The 19,438-nt window shown below is 40.3% G+C and overlaps 1 protein-coding gene across 1 annotated transcript; it reads left to right on the forward strand.

Moving 5' to 3' along the window:
- Nucleotides 1-4,996: 4,996 nt before the first annotated feature.
- Nucleotides 4,997-19,438, forward strand: LOC148087319 (uncharacterized). Its single transcript, XM_087791647.1, has 6 exons — nucleotides 4,997-5,101; nucleotides 10,245-10,474; nucleotides 10,552-10,649; nucleotides 11,437-11,541; nucleotides 11,593-11,758; nucleotides 19,141-19,438. Exons 2-6 carry the CDS (start codon nucleotides 10,255-10,257, stop codon nucleotides 19,311-19,313), a joined length of 762 nt encoding a protein of 253 aa, XP_087647773.1. The 5' UTR covers nucleotides 4,997-5,101; nucleotides 10,245-10,254; the 3' UTR covers nucleotides 19,314-19,438.

The following is a 19,438-nucleotide window of genomic DNA, read 5'->3' on the forward strand; positions in this document are numbered from 1 at the left end:
CATCATCTTCATCATCATCATCATCATCAACATCATCATCATCATCATCTGATACTAAACTCTGCAGCCAGAACTCTGAGCTGCTCTAGTAGAAGAACTCACATCACATCACATCACATCACATTTCTCCTTCAAACTCTTCACTAGTTTCTTTCAGGATCAACTTTAAAATTCTGGTTCTTACTTTCCGATCTATTCATGGTCAGACCTTCATGATCTGATCTGTTAAACTTTTGTTTTCTTGCACTTTATTCCATGTTCTGAACATGAGCTAAAGTTGTCGTCACGGTAACTTGTTTTGTTCGCTCAGGGTTTTCGTTCCTTCCATCATTTTGATGTTGACGTGATGAAGCAGGAGATGAAGATGCTTGAGGTTCTCAGATGTTGCCAAACTGTCCGTCTTTCCTGTCATCCTTGTTCATTAAGAGGAGGTCGTGATGAAGGTCGTGACGAAGGTCGTGATGAAGGTCGTGATAAAGGTCGTGATGAAGGTCGTGATAAAGGTCGTGATGAAGGTCGTGATGAAGGTTGTGATGAAGGTCGTGACGAAGGTCGTGATGAAGGTTGTGATAAAGGTCGTGATGAAGGTCGTGATAAAGGTCGTGATGAAGGTCGTGATAAAGGTCGTGATGAAGGTCGTGATAAAGGTCGTGATAAAGGTCGTGATAAAGGTCGTGATGAAGGTCGTGATAAAGGTCGTGATGAAGGTCGTGATAAAGGTCGTGATGAAGGTCGTGATAAAGGTCGTGATAAAGGTCGTGATAAAGGTCGTGATGAAGGTCGTGATAAAGGTCGTGATGAAGGTCGTGATGAAGGTCGTGACGAAGGTCCTGCTTGCGTGAAGGTCATCATCACTGTGATCTTGGTTTTTAAAAGTCGTCGTCAGGACGATCCGAGCGGCAATAAGTTCATCACGTGAGGGTGAAAGAGCTGAGCCAGAAGACAAAACTCTTTGCCAAGAAAACCAATCCAAGGACGTGAGCTCCGTCATCGGTGGAGACTCGGACTAGATCCTGCATCTCCTCGTGGTTCTTTGCTCAGAAGGATGTTTTTGTCAAAGGTTTGTCACAAATGTGATGAAGCTCCGCCCCCTTCATGTTGAAGCCCCGCCCCTTCATGAATATAAACACTTGTGTACATGAACATGATCTCATCCTATAAATACTATGAAATAAACTTTTGTCATTGAACAGCTTCTGCTTGTGTTTCCTTAACAGTATATTCTGTACTTTATCAAGTAAAAAGAAAGAGCGAACGAGGACTTCCTTCTATAGAGATCCCTTCAAATTCCTTAAAGACATCTTCGGAGAAAACCTGGACAAAGTCCCAGTTGGTTGAATTCGACTAAAACCTGAAGAAAACCTTTTTGACAACCAGAGGCTGTCAGTCCCACATAATTCCCGATGATTTGCCACCGATCCGACCCCTGAGCCCCAGATGGACTCGAGGCTCCTCACATGGAGCGAGGGTTGAGAGAGCAATGAAGCAAGAACATCATCAGCCTCCAGGCCTAACGCCGTCACATATAGACTTCATAAGAACACGCCGGGCGTCAGGACCTCTGGAAGCTCATGAAAGTGGGAAAAAGGTAACATACCCAAGGCTTGGCGAAGGAGGGACCCTAATCCCTCAGCGTTAGATGAATCCTCTCAATGTTGAGAGAAAGATCTTCTTTAGCGTTGTGGCCAAAAGGCTTTCAGTATTCCTGCAATCTTTGTTGACAGCTCAGTGCAGAAGGAGGCTTAGGTGTCTTCTCAGGATGTCTGGAGCAACAGAATCTGGCTCCAGGTACCTACAGCCACGAAGGAGAAACAAGATCTACATGTGGTCTTCTTAGACCTTGCAAACACCTTCGGGTCAGCGCCGCAGGAAGTGTTGTGGGCAGCTTTTGACTTCTTCCAAATCCCAGAAGACGTCACAAGGCTGGTCAGAACCTATTTCCAGGACCTTCAGTTCTGTGTTTCAACACAAGCTGCTACAACGACCTGGCAGCGCCTGGAAGAAGGATAATGGCACAATTTCTCCACTGGCTTTCATCGCCATGGAAGTCATTGTTCGAGCCTCTCGATGTGTGGTCGGAGGAGAACGTCTGAAGACTGGGCTGTGGCCTCCTCCACTCACGGCGTATATGGATGACATGACAGTAGCGACACCAAAGGCCTGAACCAGGCGCCTGCTGGACAAACTCCAGACAAACATCAGACGGACAAGAATGGAGATTAAACCCAACAAGTCCTGCAGTATCTCCTTGATCCAAGGCCAACCGTCCAACGAGAGGTTCCACATCAACGATGAGCCGAGACCAACGTTACAAGAGAAGTCCTTCAAAAGCTGCTGGTACATTGAAATCTCAAAGATACCAACCAAGTGGAGCAACTCAAGCAGAAGGTCCGTGGTCTCAAGCAAATCAACAACATTGATGTCCCATGTTTGTGCTGCTGCCTCGTCTCATGTCTTCTACATCCATGAGTCTACCCAGATGCCTCAGCACCATAGGACTGTAATGGAGCTTCTCACTGCACCTTTCAAGGCTGGTGGACGAGTACAAAGCTGCGAAAACAAGGCTTTGGATGACCCTCACAGAATCCTGCGATCCCTTTGTCGGAGCTGCTGCTCTCAGCCTTGCAACAGGGAGGACATGGAGGCCTGTTACTGCAGTGGCACGAAGACACCGAGACATAGTGGAGAAAGTCCAACAAGGAAGACACGGCCTTGGACTGGAAACCATAACACCCACATGGCAGAAGGCAGTTCCATCTGAACGTCGGCAGCTGCTGGTGGAGGAGGTTGCGCCGCCAGGAAGAAGCAGCCAGACGTGCCACTGGAGTCGCTCAAGCCAAGCAAGGCCGTTTGATGAAATGGAAGGTGTGGAGGACCATCACCTGGAGTTTCATCATCAGAGCAACCGATGACACCCTTCCCTCCTTAACTAACTTACCTAACCTTGAACACACCTGCTGGGTTCAAAACCCAGTCTCATCCAAAGCAGATATACCTGGAGCCACAATCAGGTGTTGAAATGCTTGGCAGCAGAGCTTGAAAAGAAGAGGAAAACCACCAATACCTTGACCCTGAAGGTCCAGACTAGCTTTGCTAAAACCGCCTTTGTTCGGGAGACAGAAGCAACCGATCAAGTCTCTGTAACACTTAAGTCTGCAGGACGCAGCCTGTGATAAGAAATACATGTTGACCTGGACCAGAGGGTAAAGTGTATACAAGTATATAAAGTATATATAAGTATATAAAGTGTATACATGTATATAAAGTATATATAAGTATATAAAGTGTATACATGTATATAAAGTATATAAAAGTATATAAAGTGTATACAAGTATATAAAGTATATATAAGTATATAAAGTGTATACAAGTATATAAATTATATATACGTATATAAAGTATATATAAGTATGTAAAGTGTATACAAGTATATAAAGTATATATAAGTATATATACGTATATAAAGTATATATAAGTATGTAAAGTGTATACATGTATATAAATTATATACAAGTATATAAAGTGTATACAAGTATATAAAGTATAAAAAGTATATATACGTATATAAAGTATATATAAGTATGTAAAGTGTATACAAGTATATAAAGTATATATAAGTAAATAACGTAATATAAGTATATTAATTATATATAAGTATATTAAGTATATATAAGTATATAAAGTATAATTAATTATATAAAGTATATAAAGTATACATAAGTATATAAAGTATATATAAGTATATAAAGTATATATAAGTATATAAAGTAAATATAGATATATAAAGTATATATAAATATATAAAGTGTATATAAATATATAAAGTATATATAGGTATATTAAGTATTTAAAGTATATATAAGTATATAAATTAAATATAAGTATTTATAAAGTATATATAAGTATATCAAGTATATATAAGTATATAAAGTATAGATAAGTATATAAAGTATATATAAGTATATATAAGTATATCAAGTATGTATAAGTATATAAAGTATATATAAGTATATAAAGTGTATACATGTATATAAAGTATATATAAGTATATAAAGTGTATACAAGTATATAAAGTATATATACGTATATAAAGTATATATAAGTATGTAAAGTGTATACAAGTATATAAAGTATATATAAGTAAATAACGTATATATAAGTATATTAATTATATATAAGTATATTAAGTATATTAAGTATATAAAGTATATATAATTATATAAAGTATATAAAGTATACATAAGTATATAAAGTATATATAAGTATATAAAGTATATATAAGTATATAAAGTAAATATAAAGTATATATAAATATATAAAGTGTATATAAATATATAAAGTATATATAGGTATATTAAGTATTTAAAGTATATATAAGTATATAAAGTATATATAAGTATATATAAAGTATATATAAGTATATAAAGTATATATAAGTATATCAAGTATGTATAAGTATATAAAGTATATATAAGTATATAAAGTAAATATAGATATATAAAGTATATATAAATATATAAAGTGTATATAAATATATAAAGTATATATAGGTATATTAAGTATTTAAAGTATATATAAGTATATAAAGTATATATAAGTATATATAAATATATAAAGTATATAAAGTATATATAAGTATATCAAGTATAGATAAGTATATAAAGTATATATAAGTATATAAAGTATATATAAATATATAAAGTATATATAAGTATATCAAGTATATATAAGTATATAAAGTATAGATAAGTATATAAAGTATATATAAAGTATATATAAATATATCAAGTATATATAAGTATATCAAGTATATATAAGTATTTCAAGTATAGATAAGTATATAAAGTATATAAAGTATATATAGGTATATAAAGTATACATAAGTCAGTCGACATGTTCCTTCAAACACACATAAATCAAAGCACCTTCTTTCTCTTCACTTCCTGTTTCACGCGAAGCTTCCGCGTGTGAATCGATGATGATGCAACAGTGTCGACATGAACGTTCACACGTTAACTTCTCTGAGCCTGTGAGGGAGGAAGCACCGGGTCAGAGCGAGGCGTGAGCGACTTCCTGAGAGATGATCGAGTGAAGACCCTCGGTGAGTATGTTACACTTCATGTTCGTATCTGTGTGTGTTTGTATTAGTTCACGAACTATGATGACACATGTGTTTGTATATATTAGTTCACGAACTATGATGACACATGTGTTTGTATATATTAGTTCACAAACTATGATGACACATGTGTTTGTATATATTAGTTCACGAACTACGATGACACATGTGTTTGTATATATTAGTTCACAAACGATGATGACACATGTGTTTGTATATATTAGTTCACGAACTACGATGACACATGTGTTTGTATATATTAGTTCACGAACTATGATGACACATGTGTTTGTATATATTAGTTCACAAACTATGATGACACATGTGTTTGTATGTATTAGTTCACAAACTATGATGACACATGTGTTTGTATATATTAGTTCAGGAACTATGATGACACATGTGTTTGTATATATTAGTTCACAAACTATGATGACACATGTGTTTGTATATATTAGTTCACAAACTATGATGACACATGTGTTTGTATATATTAGTTCACAAACTATGATGACACATGTGTTTGTATATATTAGTTCACAAACTATGATGACACATGTGTTTGTATATATTAGTTCACAAACTATGATGACACATGTGTTTGTATGTATTAGTTCACAAACTATGATGACACATGTGTTTGTATATATTAGTTCACAAACTATGATGACACATGTGTTTGTATGTATTAGTTCACAAACTATGATGACACATGTGTTTGTATATATTAGTTCAGGAACTATGATGACACATGTGTTTGTATATATTAGTTCACGAACTATGATGACACATGTGTTTGTATATATTAGTTCACAAACTATGATGACACATGTGTTTGTATGTATTAGTTCACAAACTATGATGACACATGTGTTTGTATATATTAGTTCACAAACTATGATGACACATGTGTTTGAATATATTAGTTCACAAACTATGATGACACATGTGTTTGTATATATTAGTTCACAAACTATGATGACACATGTGTTTGTATATATTAGTTCACAAACTATGATGACACATGTGTTTGTATATATTAGTTCACAAACTATGATGACACATGTGTTTGTATATATTAGTTCACGAACTATGATGACACATGTGTTTGTATATATTAGTTCACGAACTATGATGACACATGTGTTTGTATATATTAGTTCACAAACTATGATGACACATGTGTTTGTATATATTAGTTCACAAACTATGATGACACATGTGTTTGTATATATTAGTTCACAAACTATGATGACACATGTGTTTGTATATATTAGTTCACAAACTATGATGACACATGTGTTTGTATATATTAGTTCACAAACTATGATGACACATGTGTTTGTATATATTAGTTCACGAACTACGATGACACATGTGTTTGTATATATTAGTTCACGAACTATGATGACACATGTGTTTGTATATATTAGTTCACGAACTATGATGACACATGTGTTTGTATGTATTAGTTCACAAACTATGATGACACATGTGTTTGTATATATTAGTTCAGGAACTATGATGACACATGTGTTTGTATATATTAGTTCACAAACTATGATGACACATGTGTTTGTATATATTAGTTCACAAACTATGATGACACATGTGTTTGTATATATTAGTTCACAAACTATGATGACACATGTGTTTGTATATATTAGTTCACAAACTATGATGACACATGTGTTTGTATATATTAGTTCACAAACTATGATGACACATGTGTTTGTATGTATTAGTTCACAAACTATGATGACACATGTGTTTGTATATATTAGTTCACAAACTATGATGACACATGTGTTTGTATGTATTAGTTCACAAACTATGATGACACATGTGTTTGTATATATTAGTTCAGGAACTATGATGACACATGTGTTTGTATATATTAGTTCACGAACTATGATGACACATGTGTTTGTATATATTAGTTCACAAACTATGATGACACATGTGTTTGTATGTATTAGTTCACAAACTATGATGACACATGTGTTTGTATATATTAGTTCACAAACTATGATGACACATGTGTTTGAATATATTAGTTCACAAACTATGATGACACATGTGTTTGTATATATTAGTTCACAAACTATGATGACACATGTGTTTGTATGTATTAGTTCACAAACTATGATGACACATGTGTTTGTATATATTAGTTCACAAACTATGATGACACATGTGTTTGTATATATTAGTTCACAAACTATGATGACACATGTGTTTGTATATATTAGTTCACGAACTATGATGACACATGTGTTTGTATATATTAGTTCACGAACTATGATGACACATGTGTTTGTATGTATTAGTTCACAAACTATGATGACACATGTGTTTGTATGTATTAGTTCACAAACTATGATGACACATGTGTTTGTATATATTAGTTCACGAACTATGATGACACATGTGTTTGTATATATTAGTTCACGAACTATGATGACACATGTGTTTGTATATATTAGTTCACAAACTATGATGACACATGTGTTTGTATATATTAGTTCACGAACTATGATGACACATGTGTTTGTATATATTAGTTCACAAACTATGATGACACATGTGTTTGTATATATTAGTTCACGAACTATGATGACACATGTGTTTGTATATATTAGTTCACAAACTATGATGACACATGTGTTTGTATATATTAGTTCACGAACTATGATGACACATGTGTTTGTATATATTAGTTCACAAACTATGATGACACATGTGTTTGTATATATTAGTTCACGAACTATGATGACACATGTGTTTGTATATATTAGTTCACGAACTATGATGACACATGTGTTTGTATATATTAGTTCACGAACTATGATGACACATGTGTTTGTATATATTAGTTCACAAACTATGATGACACATGTGTTTGTATATATTAGTTCAGGAACTATGATGACACGTGTGTTTGTATATATTAGTTCACGAACTATGATGACACATGTGTTTGTATATATTAGTTCACGAACTATGATGACACATGTGTTTGTATATATTAGTTCACGAACTATGATGACACATGTGTTTGTATATACGTATTAGTTCACGAACTATGATGACACATGTGTTTGTATATATTAGTTCACGAACTATGATGACACATGTTTTTATAACGTATTTCTAAAGATACTTTTATTCAATGATCGTCACTTCATTCATTTGTGTCTCAACATCTCAAAACTACCTGCAAAACCACGAAGTAATAGAAGTATTTCTTATGATTATTGTTATGTTTTCAGTAAAACCTCGAACCGCACACTTGTACACACTAGACTCACACCAACACTTTCTCACAGTTCTCTCTTATTTTAACACTCGCAAATATTTAAAGAATAACCACAATATTAGTGAGAAGTTGTTTATGTAAACGAGCCGAACACATTCATCTCCCTCGACCAATCAGAACACAGTCATACTGTACGCTGTAAAAAAAAAGAAAAAGAAAATTACACTAAAAAAACAGCGAGACCGCGATAGTTGAACCACGATGTAGAGAATAACGTACGTAGTTTTTACTTATTTGTTCAACAAAAACCTAAACGTCAGAATCTTTCAAGAGTTTGTAAATGTATTTAATTAGTTTGTAAATGTATTTAATTCGTTTGTAAATGTGCTTCAATAGTTTGTAAATATGTTTCAATAGTTTGTAAATGTGCTTCAATAGTTTGTAAATGTGCTTCAATAGTTTGTAAATGTGCTTCAATAGTTTGTAAATGTGCTTCAATAGTTTGTAAATGTGCTTCAATAGTTTGTAAATGTGCTTCAATAGTTTGTAAATGTGCTTCAATAGTTTGTAAATGTGCTTCAATAGTTTGTAAATGTGTTTCAATAGTTTGTAAATGTGCTTCAATAGTTTGTAAATGTGCTTCAATAATTTGTAAATGTGCTTCAATAGTTTGTAAATGTGCTTCAATAGTTTGTAAATGTGCTTCAATAGTTTGTAAATGTGCTTCAATAGTTTGTAAATGTGCTTCAATAGTTTGTAAATGTGCTTCAATAGTTTGTAAATGTGTTTCAATAGTTTGTAAATGTGCTTCAATAGTTTGTAAATGTGTTTCAATAGTTTGTAAATGTGCTTCAATAGTTTGTAAATGTGCTTCAATAGTTTGTAAATGTGCTTCAATAGTTTGTAAATGTGTTTCAATAGTTTGTAAATGTGCTTCAATAGTTTGTAAATGTGTTTCAATAGTTTGTAAATGTGTTTCAATAGTTTGTAAATGTGTTTCAATAGTTTGTAAATGTGCTTCAATAGTTTGTAAATGTGTTTCAATAGTTTGTAAATGTGCTTCAATAGTTTGTAAATGTGTTTCAATAGTTTGTAAATGTGCTTCAATAGTTTGTAAATGTGCTTCAATAGTTTGTAAATGTGTTTCAATAGTTTGTTAATGTGCTTCAATAGTTTGTAAATGTGTTTCAATAGTTTGTAAATGTGCTTCAATAGTTTGTAAATGTGTTTCAATAGTTTGTAAGTGTATTTAATTTGTTTGTAAATGTGCTTCAATAGTTTGTAAATGTGCTTCAATAGTTTGTAAATGTGTTTCAATAGTTTGTAAGTGTATTTAATTTGTTTGTAAATGTGCTTCAATAGTTTGTAAGTGTATTTAATTTGTTTGTAAATGTGCTTCAATAGTTTGTAAATGTGTTTCAATAGTTTGTAAGTGTATTTAATTTGTTTGTAAATGTGCTTCAATAGTTTGTAAATGTGTTTCAATAGTTTGTAAGTGTATTTAATTTGTTTGTAAATGTGCTTCAATAGTTTGTAAGTGTATTTAATTTGTTTGTAAATGTGCTTCAATAGTTTGTAAATGTGTTTCAATAGTTTGTAAGTGTATTTAATTTGTTTGTAAATGTGCTTCAATAGTTCAACAAAAAAAACACAAAAAAACAGAAACCTGTCTAAGTCTAAGTCTAAGTCTAAGTCTAAGTCTAAGTCTAAGTCTAAGTCTAAGTCTAAGTCTAAGTCTAAGTCTAAGTCTAAGTCTAAGTCTAAGTCTAAGTCTAAGTCTAAGTCTAAGTCTAAGTCTAAGTCCAACAGTGATAAGTGTTAGTTCATCATAAAAGCTTGTGGTTCTTCATCTCTGACGTTGTTCAGGCAGGAAGTGATGCCGCGGTCGTTCCTGGTCAAGCGAGGAGGACTTCGATGGTCGGCTGACAGTAAACGACGAGGAGGAACAAGTGAGGAGTCAATGAGTGATGAAAAGGAGAAGAACACCTGGAGCACGTCCTTGTTGTCCACCTCAGCACAAACATCTCCGCCATGTTTGAACCTTCCAGAGAGTTCCTCGTCCAGCAGCAAACATCTGGAACGTCCTGAGACTTCTGGTGACATCATTGATACGTTTCTTCATCTCAGGATTTGAACCTTCACACGTGACCTCAGATGTTCTTCACCACCTCAGGGTCCATGAAGTCCAGGTCAATGATGAGTCAGAAGATCTTCACTGTCGCTGAGAGCAAGAAGACTAGTCTGAAGCAAGAGTGTCCATTTTGTTACAAGGTCCTTCATCATCTTCATCTTCATCTTCATCTTCATCATCATCATCATCATCATCATCTTCATCTTCATCTTCATCTTCATCTTCATCTTCATCTTCATCTTCATCATCTTCATCTTCATCTTCATCTTCATCATCTTCATCATCATCATCATCTTCATCTTCATCTTCATCTTCATCTTCATCATCTTCATCTTCATCTTCATCTTCATCATCTTCATCTTCATCTTCATCTTCATCTTCATCATCATCATCATCATCATCATCTTCATCTTCATCTTCATCTTCATCTTCATCATCTTCATCTTCATCTTCATCTTCATCATCTTCATCATCATCATCATCTTCATCTTCATCTTCATCTTCATCTTCATCTTCATCATCTTCATCTTCATCTTCATCTTCATCTTCATCATCATCATCTTCATCTTCATCTTCATCTTCATCTTCATCTTCATCATCTTCATCTTCATCTTCATCTTCATCATCTTCATCATCATCATCATCTTCATCTTCATCTTCATCTTCATCTTCATCTTCATCTTCATCTTCATCATCTTCATCTTCATCTTCATCTTCATCTTCATCTTCATCATCATCATCTTCATCTTCATCTTCATCATCTTCATCTTCATCTTCATCTTCATCATCATCTTCATCATCTTCATCTTCATCATCATGTTCATCTTCATCATCATCATCATCACCTCGTGTCTCTACTGCCACCTGGTGTCCAGCTGAGATACTGTGGTTGTGATGACATCATTGATGACATCATTTGTGTTGCAGGTGTTGTCGAGTGTGTCGTCGCTCAAGTCTCACGTGTTCAGGACTCACTGCGTGACTCAGACTCCAGACATGTTAGTGGACCCAGAGTTCTCCAGCAGGTGGAAGGTGAGTGTCGACCTGAAGGTCATGACGTCACGTGACGCTGGCGTGTTGCAGGGGCGAGTGTTCGGCTGCCAGGTGTGCGGGAAGGTGTTCAAGCGCTCGTCCACGCTGTCCACTCACCTGCTGATCCACTCGGACACGCGTCCGTATCCTTGTCAGTTCTGCAGCAAACGCTTCCACCAGAAGTCAGACATGAAGAAACACACCTTCATTCACACAGGTGAGGACCTGCACGTGTTCACCTGAGCTCACCTGTACTCATGCTTTCATCTACAGGTGTCACGTGTTCACCTGAGCTCACCTGTACTCACGCTTTCATCTACATGCGTCACGTGTTCACCTGAGCTCACCTGTACTCATGCTTTCATCTACAGGTGTCACGTGTTCACCTGAGCTCACCTGTACTCACGCTTTCATCTACATGCATCACGTGTTCACCTGAGCTCACCTGTACTCACGCTTTCATCTACAGGTGTCACGTGTTCACCTGAGCTCACCTGTACTCACGCTTTCATCTACATGCGTCACGTGTTCACCTGAGCTCACCTGTACTCACGCTTTCATCTACAGGTGTCCCGTGTTCACCTGAGCTCACCTGTACTCACGCTTTCATCTACAGGTGTCCCGTGTTCACCTGAGCTCACCTGTACTCATGCTTTCATCTACAGGTGTCACGTGTTCACCTGAGCTCACCTGTACTCACGCTTTCATCTACATGCGTCACGTGTTCACCTGAGCTCACCTGTACTCATGCTTTCATCTACAGGTGTCACGTGTTCACCTGAGCTCACCTGTACTCACGCTTTCATCTACATGCATCACGTGTTCACCTGAGCTCACCTGTACTCACGCTTTCATCTACAGGTGTCACGTGTTCACCTGAGCTCACCTGTACTCACGCTTTCATCTACATGCGTCACGTGTTCACCTGAGCTCACCTGTACTCACGCTTTCATCTACAGGTGTCCCGTGTTCACCTGAGCTCACCTGTACTCATGCTTTCATCTACACGTGTCACGTGTTCACCTGAGCTCACCTGTACTCACGCTTTCATCTACATGCGTCACGTGTTCACCTGAGCTCACCTGTACTCATGCTTTCATCTACAGGTGTCACGTGTTCACCTGAGCTCACCTGTACTCACGCTTTCATCTACATGCGTCACGTGTTCACCTGAGCTCACCTGTACTCACGCTTTCATCTACAGGTGTCCCGTGTTCACCTGAGCTCACCTGTACTCATGCTTTCATCTACAGGTGTCACGTGTTCACCTGAGCTCACCTGTACTCACGCTTTCATCTACATGCGTCACGTGTTCACCTGAGCTCACCTGTACTCATGCTTTCATCTACAGGTGTCACGTGTTCACCTGAGCTCACCTGTACTCACGCTTTCATCTACATGCGTCACGTGTTCACCTGAGCTCACCTGTACTCACGCTTTCATCTACAGGTGTCACGTGTTCACCTGAGCTCACCTGTACTCACGCTTTCATCTACATGCGTCACGTGTTCACCTGAGCTCACCTGTACTCATGCTTTCATCTACAGGTGTCACGTGTTCACCTGAGCTCACCTGTACTCATGCTTTCATCTACAGGTGTCACGTGTTCACCTGAGCTCACCTGTACTCACGCTTTCATCTACATGCGTCACGTGTTCACCTGAGCTCACCTGTACTCATGCTTTCATCTACAGGTGTCACGTGTTCACCTGAGCTCACCTGTACTCATGCTTTCATCTACAGGTGTCACGTGTTCACCTGAGCTCACCTGTACTCATGCTTTCATCTACAGGTGTGACGTGTTCACCTGAGCTCACCTGTACTCACGCTTTCATCTACATGCGTCACGTGTTCACCTGAGCTCACCTGTACTCATGCTTTCATCTACAGGTGTCACGTGTTCACCTGAGCTCACCTGTACTCACGCTTTCATCTACAGGTGCCACGTGTTCACCTGAGCTCACCTGTACTCATGCTTTCATCTACAGGTGTCACGTGTTCACCTGAGCTCACCTGTACTCACGCTTTCATCTACAGGTGTCACGTGTTCACCTGAGCTCACCTGTACTCACGCTTTCATCTACAGGTGCCACGTGTTCACCTGAGCTCACCTGTACTCATGCTTTCATCTACAGATGTCACATGTTCACCTGAGCTCACCTGTACTCATGCTTTCATCTACAGGTGTCACGTGTTCACCTGAGCTCACCTGTACTCATGCTTTCATCTACAGGTGTCACGTGTTCACCTGAGCTCACCTGTACTCACGCTTTCATCTACAGGTGTCACGTGTTCACCTGAGCTCACCTGTACTTACGCTTTCATCTACAGGTGCCACGTGTTCACCTGAGCTCACCTGTACTCATGCTTTCATCTACAGGTGTCACGTGTTCACCTGAGCTCACCTGTACTCATGGTTTCATCTACATGCGTCACGTGTTCACCTGAGCTCACCTGTACTCATGCTTTCATCTACAGGTGTCACGTGTTCACCTGAGCTCACCTGTACTCACGCTTTCATCTACATGCGTCACGTGTTCACCTGAGCTCACCTGTACTCATGCTTTCATCTACAGGTGTCACATGTTCACCTGAGCTCACCTGTACTCACGCTTTCATCTACATGCGTCACGTGTTCACCTGAGCTCACCTGTACTCATGCTTTCATCTACAGGTGTCACATGTTCACCTGAGCTCACCTGTACTCACGCTTTCATCTACATGCGTCACGTGTTCACCTGAGCTCACCTGTACTCATGCTTTCATCTACAGATGTCACGTGTTCACCTGAGCTCACCTGTACTCATGCTTTCATCTACAGGTGTCACGTGTTCACCTGAGCTCACCTGTACTCATGCTTTCATCTACAGGTGCCACGTGTTCACCTGAGCTCACCTGTACTCACGCTTTCATCTACAGGTGTGACGTGTTCACCTGAGCTCACCTGTACTCACGCTTTCATCTACAGGTGTCACGTGTTCACCTGAGCTCACCTGTACTCACGCTTTCATCTACATGCGTCACGTGTTCACCTGAGCTCACCTGTACTCATGCTTTCATCTACAGGTGTCACGTGTTCACCTGAGCTCACCTGTACTCATGCTTTCATCTACAGGTGTGACGTGTTCACCTGAGCTCACCTGTACTCACGCTTTCATCTACATGCGTCACGTGTTCACCTGAGCTCACCTGTACTCATGCTTTCATCTACAGGTGTCACGTGTTCACCTGAGCTCACCTGTACTCATGCTTTCATCTACAGGTGTGACGTGTTCACCTGAGCTCACCTGTACTCACGCTTTCATCTACATGCGTCACGTGTTCACCTGAGCTCACCTGTACTCATGCTTTCATCTACAGGTGTCACGTGTTCACCTGAGCTCACCTGTACTCACGCTTTCATCTACATGCGTCACATGTTCACCTGAGCTCACCTGTACTCATGCTTTCATCTACAGGTGCCACGTGTTCACCTGAGCTCACCTGTACTCACGCTTTCATCTACAGGTGTCACGTGTTCACTTGAGCTCACCTGTACTCACGCTTTCATCTACAGGTGTCACGTGTTCACCTGAGCTCACCTGTACTCACGCTTTCATCTACAGGTGCCACGTGTTCACCTGAGCTCATCTGTACTCATGCTTTCATCTACAGATGTCACGTGTTCACCTGAGCTCACCTGTACTCATGCTTTCATCTACAGGTGTGACGTGTTCACCTGAGCTCCACTGTACTCACGCTTTCATCTACATGCGTCACGTGTTCACCTGAGCTCACCTGTACTCATGCTTTCATCTACAGGTGTCACGTGTTCACCTGAGCTCACCTGTACTCATGCTTTCATCTACAGGTGCCACGTGTTCACCTGAGCTCACCTGTACTCACGCTTTCATCTACAGGTGTGACGTGTTCACCTGAGCTCACCTGTACTCACGCTTTCATCTACAGGTGTCACGTGTTCACCTGAGCTCACCTGTACTCACGCTTTCATCTACATGTGTCACGTGTTCACTTGAGCTCACCTGTACTCATGCTTTCATCTACAGGTGTCACGTGTTCACCTGAGCTCACCTGTACTCATGCTTTCATCTACAGGTGTGACGTGTTCACCTGAGCTCACCTGTACTCACGCTTTCATCTACATGCGTCACGTGTTCACCTGAGCTCACCTGTACTCATGCTTTCATCTACAGGTGTCACGTGTTCACCTTAGCTCACCTTTACTCACGCTTTCATCTACATGCGTCACATGTTTACCTGAGCTCACCTGTACTCATGCTTTCATCTACAGGTGCCACGTGTTCACCTGAGCTCACCTGTACTCATGCTTTCATCTACAGGTGTCACGTGTTCACCTGAGCTCACCTGTACCCATGCTTTCATCTACAGATGTCACGTGTTCACCTGAGCTCACCTGTACTCATGCTTTCATCTACAGGTGTGACGTGTTCACCTGAGCTCACCTGTACTCACGCTTTCATCTACATGCGTCACGTGTTCACCTGAGCTCACCTGTACTCATGCTTTCATCTACAGGTGTCACGTGTTCACCTGAGCTCACCTTTACTCACGCTTTCTTTTACATGCGTCACATGTTCACCTGAGCTCACCTGTACTCATGCTTTCATCTACAGGTGCCACGTGTTCACCTGAGCTCACCTGTACTCACGCTTTCATCTACAGGTGTCACGTGTTCACCTGAGCTCACCTGTACTCACGCTTTCATCTACAGGTGTCACGTGTTCACCTGAGCTCACCTGTACTCACGCTTTCATCTACAGGTGCCACGTGTTCACCTGAGCTCACCTGTACTCATGCTTTCATCTACAGATGTCACGTGTTCACCTGAGCTCACCTGTACTCATGCTTTCATCTACAGGTGTCACGTGTACACCTGAGCTCACCTTTACTCACGCTTTCATCTACAGGTGTCACGTGTTCACCTGAACTCACCTGTACTTACGCTTTCATCTACAGGTGCCACGTGTTCACCTGAGCTCACCTGTACTCATGCTTTCATCTACAGGTGTCACGTGTTCACCTGAGCTCACCTGTACTCATGGTTTCATCTACATGTGTCACGTGTTCACCTGAGCTCACCTGTACTCATGCTTTCATCTACAGGTGTCACGTGTTCACCTGAGCTCACCTGTACTCACGCTTTCATCTACATGCGTCACGTGTTCACCTGAGCTCACCTGTACTCATGCTTTCATCTACAGGTGTCACGTGTTCACCTGAGCTCACCTGTACTCATGCTTTCATCTACAGGTGTCACGTGTTCACCTGAGCTCACCTGTACTCATGCTTTCATCTACAGGTGCCACGTGTTCACCTGAGCTCACCTGTACTCACGCTTTCATCTACAGGTGTCACGTGTTCACCTGAGCTCACCTGTACTCATGCTTTCATCTACAGGTGTCACGTGTTCACCTGAGCTCACCTGTACTCATGCTTTCATCTACAGGTGTCACGTGTTCACCTGAGCTCACCTGTACTCATGCTTTCATCTACAGGTGTCACGTGTTCACCTGAGCTCACCTGTACTCATGCTTTCATCTACAGGTGTCACGTGTTCACCTGAGCTCACCTGTACTCATGCTTTCATCTACAGGTGTCACGTGTTCACCTGAGCTCACCTGTACTCATGCTTTCATCTACAGGTGTCACGTGTTCACCTGAGCTCACCTGTACTCATGCTTTCATCTACAGGTGTCAAGTGTTCTCCTGAGCTCATCTGTACTCACGCTTTCATCTACATGCGTCACGTGTTCACCTGAGCTCACCTGTACTCATGCTTTCATCTACATGCGTCACGTGTTCACCTGAGCTCACCTGTACTCATGCTTTCATCTACATGCGTCACGTGTTCACCTGAGCTCACCTGTACTCATGCTTTCATCTACAGGTGTCACGTGTTCACCTGAGCTCACCTGTACTCATGCTTTCATCTACAGGTGTCACGTGTTCACCTGAGCTCACCTGTACTCATGCTTTCATCTACAGGTGCCACGTGTTCACCTGAGCTCACCTGTACTCATGCTTTCATCTACAGGTGCCACGTGTTCACCTGAGCTCACCTGTACTCATGCTTTCATCTACAGGTGTCACGTGTTCACCTGAGCTCACCTGTACCCATGCTTTCATCTACAGGTGTCACGTGTTCACCTGAGCTCACCTGTACTCATGCTTTCATCTACAGGTGTCACGTGTTCACCTGAGCTCACCTGTACTCATGCTTTCATCTACAGGTGCCACGTGTTCACCTGAGCTCACCTGTACTCATGCTTTCATCTACAGGTGTCACGTGTTCACCTGAGCTCACCTCTACTCATGCTTTCATCTACAGGTGTCACGTGTTCACCTGAGCTCACCTGTACTCATGCTTTCATCTACAGGTGTCACGTGTTCTCCTGAGCTCACCTGTACTCACGCTTTCATCTACAGGTGTCACGTGTTCACCTGAGCTCACCTGTACTCATGCTTTCATCTACAGGTGTCACGTGTTCACCTGAGCTCACCTGTACTCATGCTTTCATCTACAGGTGTCACGTGTTCACCTGAGCTCACCTGTACTCATGCTTTCATCTACAGGTGCCACGTGTTCACCTGAGCTCACCTGTACTCATGCCTTCATCTACAGGTGTCACGTGTTCACCTGAGCTCACCTGTACTCATGCTTTCATCTACAGGTGTCACGTGTTCACCTGAGCTCACCTGTACTCATGCTTTCATCTACAGGTGTCACGTGTTCACCTGAGCTCACCTGTACTCATGCTTTCATCTACAGGTGTCACGTGTTCACCTGAGCTCACCTGTACTCATGCTTTCATCTACAGGTGTCACGTGTTCACCTGAGCTCACCTGTACTCATGCCTTCATCTACAGGTGTCACGTGTTCACCTGAGCTCACCTGTACTCATGCTTTCATCTACAGGTGTCACGTGTTCACCTGAGCTCACCTGTACTCATGCTTTCATCTACAGGTGCCACGTGTTCACCTGAGCTCACCTGTACTCATGCCTTCATCTACAGGTGTCACGTGTTCACCTGAGCTCACCTGTACTCATGCTTTCATCTACAGGTGTCACGTGTTCACCTGAGCTCACCTGTACTCATGCTTTCATCTACAGGTGTCACGTGTTCACCTGAGCTCACCTGTACTCATGCTTTCATCTACAGGTGTCACGTGTTCACCTGAGCTCACCTGTACTCATGCTTTCATCTACAGGTGTCACGTGTTCACCTGAGCTCACCTGTACTCATGCCTTCATCTACAGGTGTCACGTGTTCACCTGAGCTCACCTGTACTCATGCTTTCATCTACAGGTGTCACGTGTTCACCTGAGCTCACCTGTACTCATGCTTTCATCTACAGGTGCCACGTGTTCACCTGAGCTCACCTGTACTCATGCCTTCATCTACAGGTGTCACGTGTTCACCTGAGCTCACCTGTACTCATGCTTTCATCTACAGGTGTCACGTGTTCACCTGAGCTCACCTGTACTCACTCTTTCATCTGATCAATTGAATTTGAATGTTAATGGTCACGTGATGGACGTAACCTTGTGGTCACGTGACGTTGCCGTGTGTCCACAGGTGAGAAGCCGCACGTGTGTGTCACCTGTGGAAAGGCCTTCAGTCAGAGCAGTAACCTCATCACTCACAGCAGGAAACACGCGTCTCAACATCGATGTCCTCGGTGTCTCTGCGTCTTCAGGGACCTGAAGGATCTTCTGCAGCATCAGCTGAACGTCTGCACACGCCTGTGACCTGTGACCCTTTCATGTCCGTCAACATGCGTGTGACCCTTTAATGTTCTTCAACACGCGTGTGACCCTTTGATGTTCGTCAACACACGTGTGACCCTTTGATGTTCGTTAACACGCGTGTGACC

Source organism: Callionymus lyra, chromosome 1 (assembly GCF_982586985.1).
Source record: "Callionymus lyra chromosome 1, fCalLyr1.hap1.1, whole genome shotgun sequence".
Taxonomy (NCBI): domain Eukaryota; kingdom Metazoa; phylum Chordata; class Actinopteri; order Syngnathiformes; family Callionymidae; genus Callionymus; species Callionymus lyra.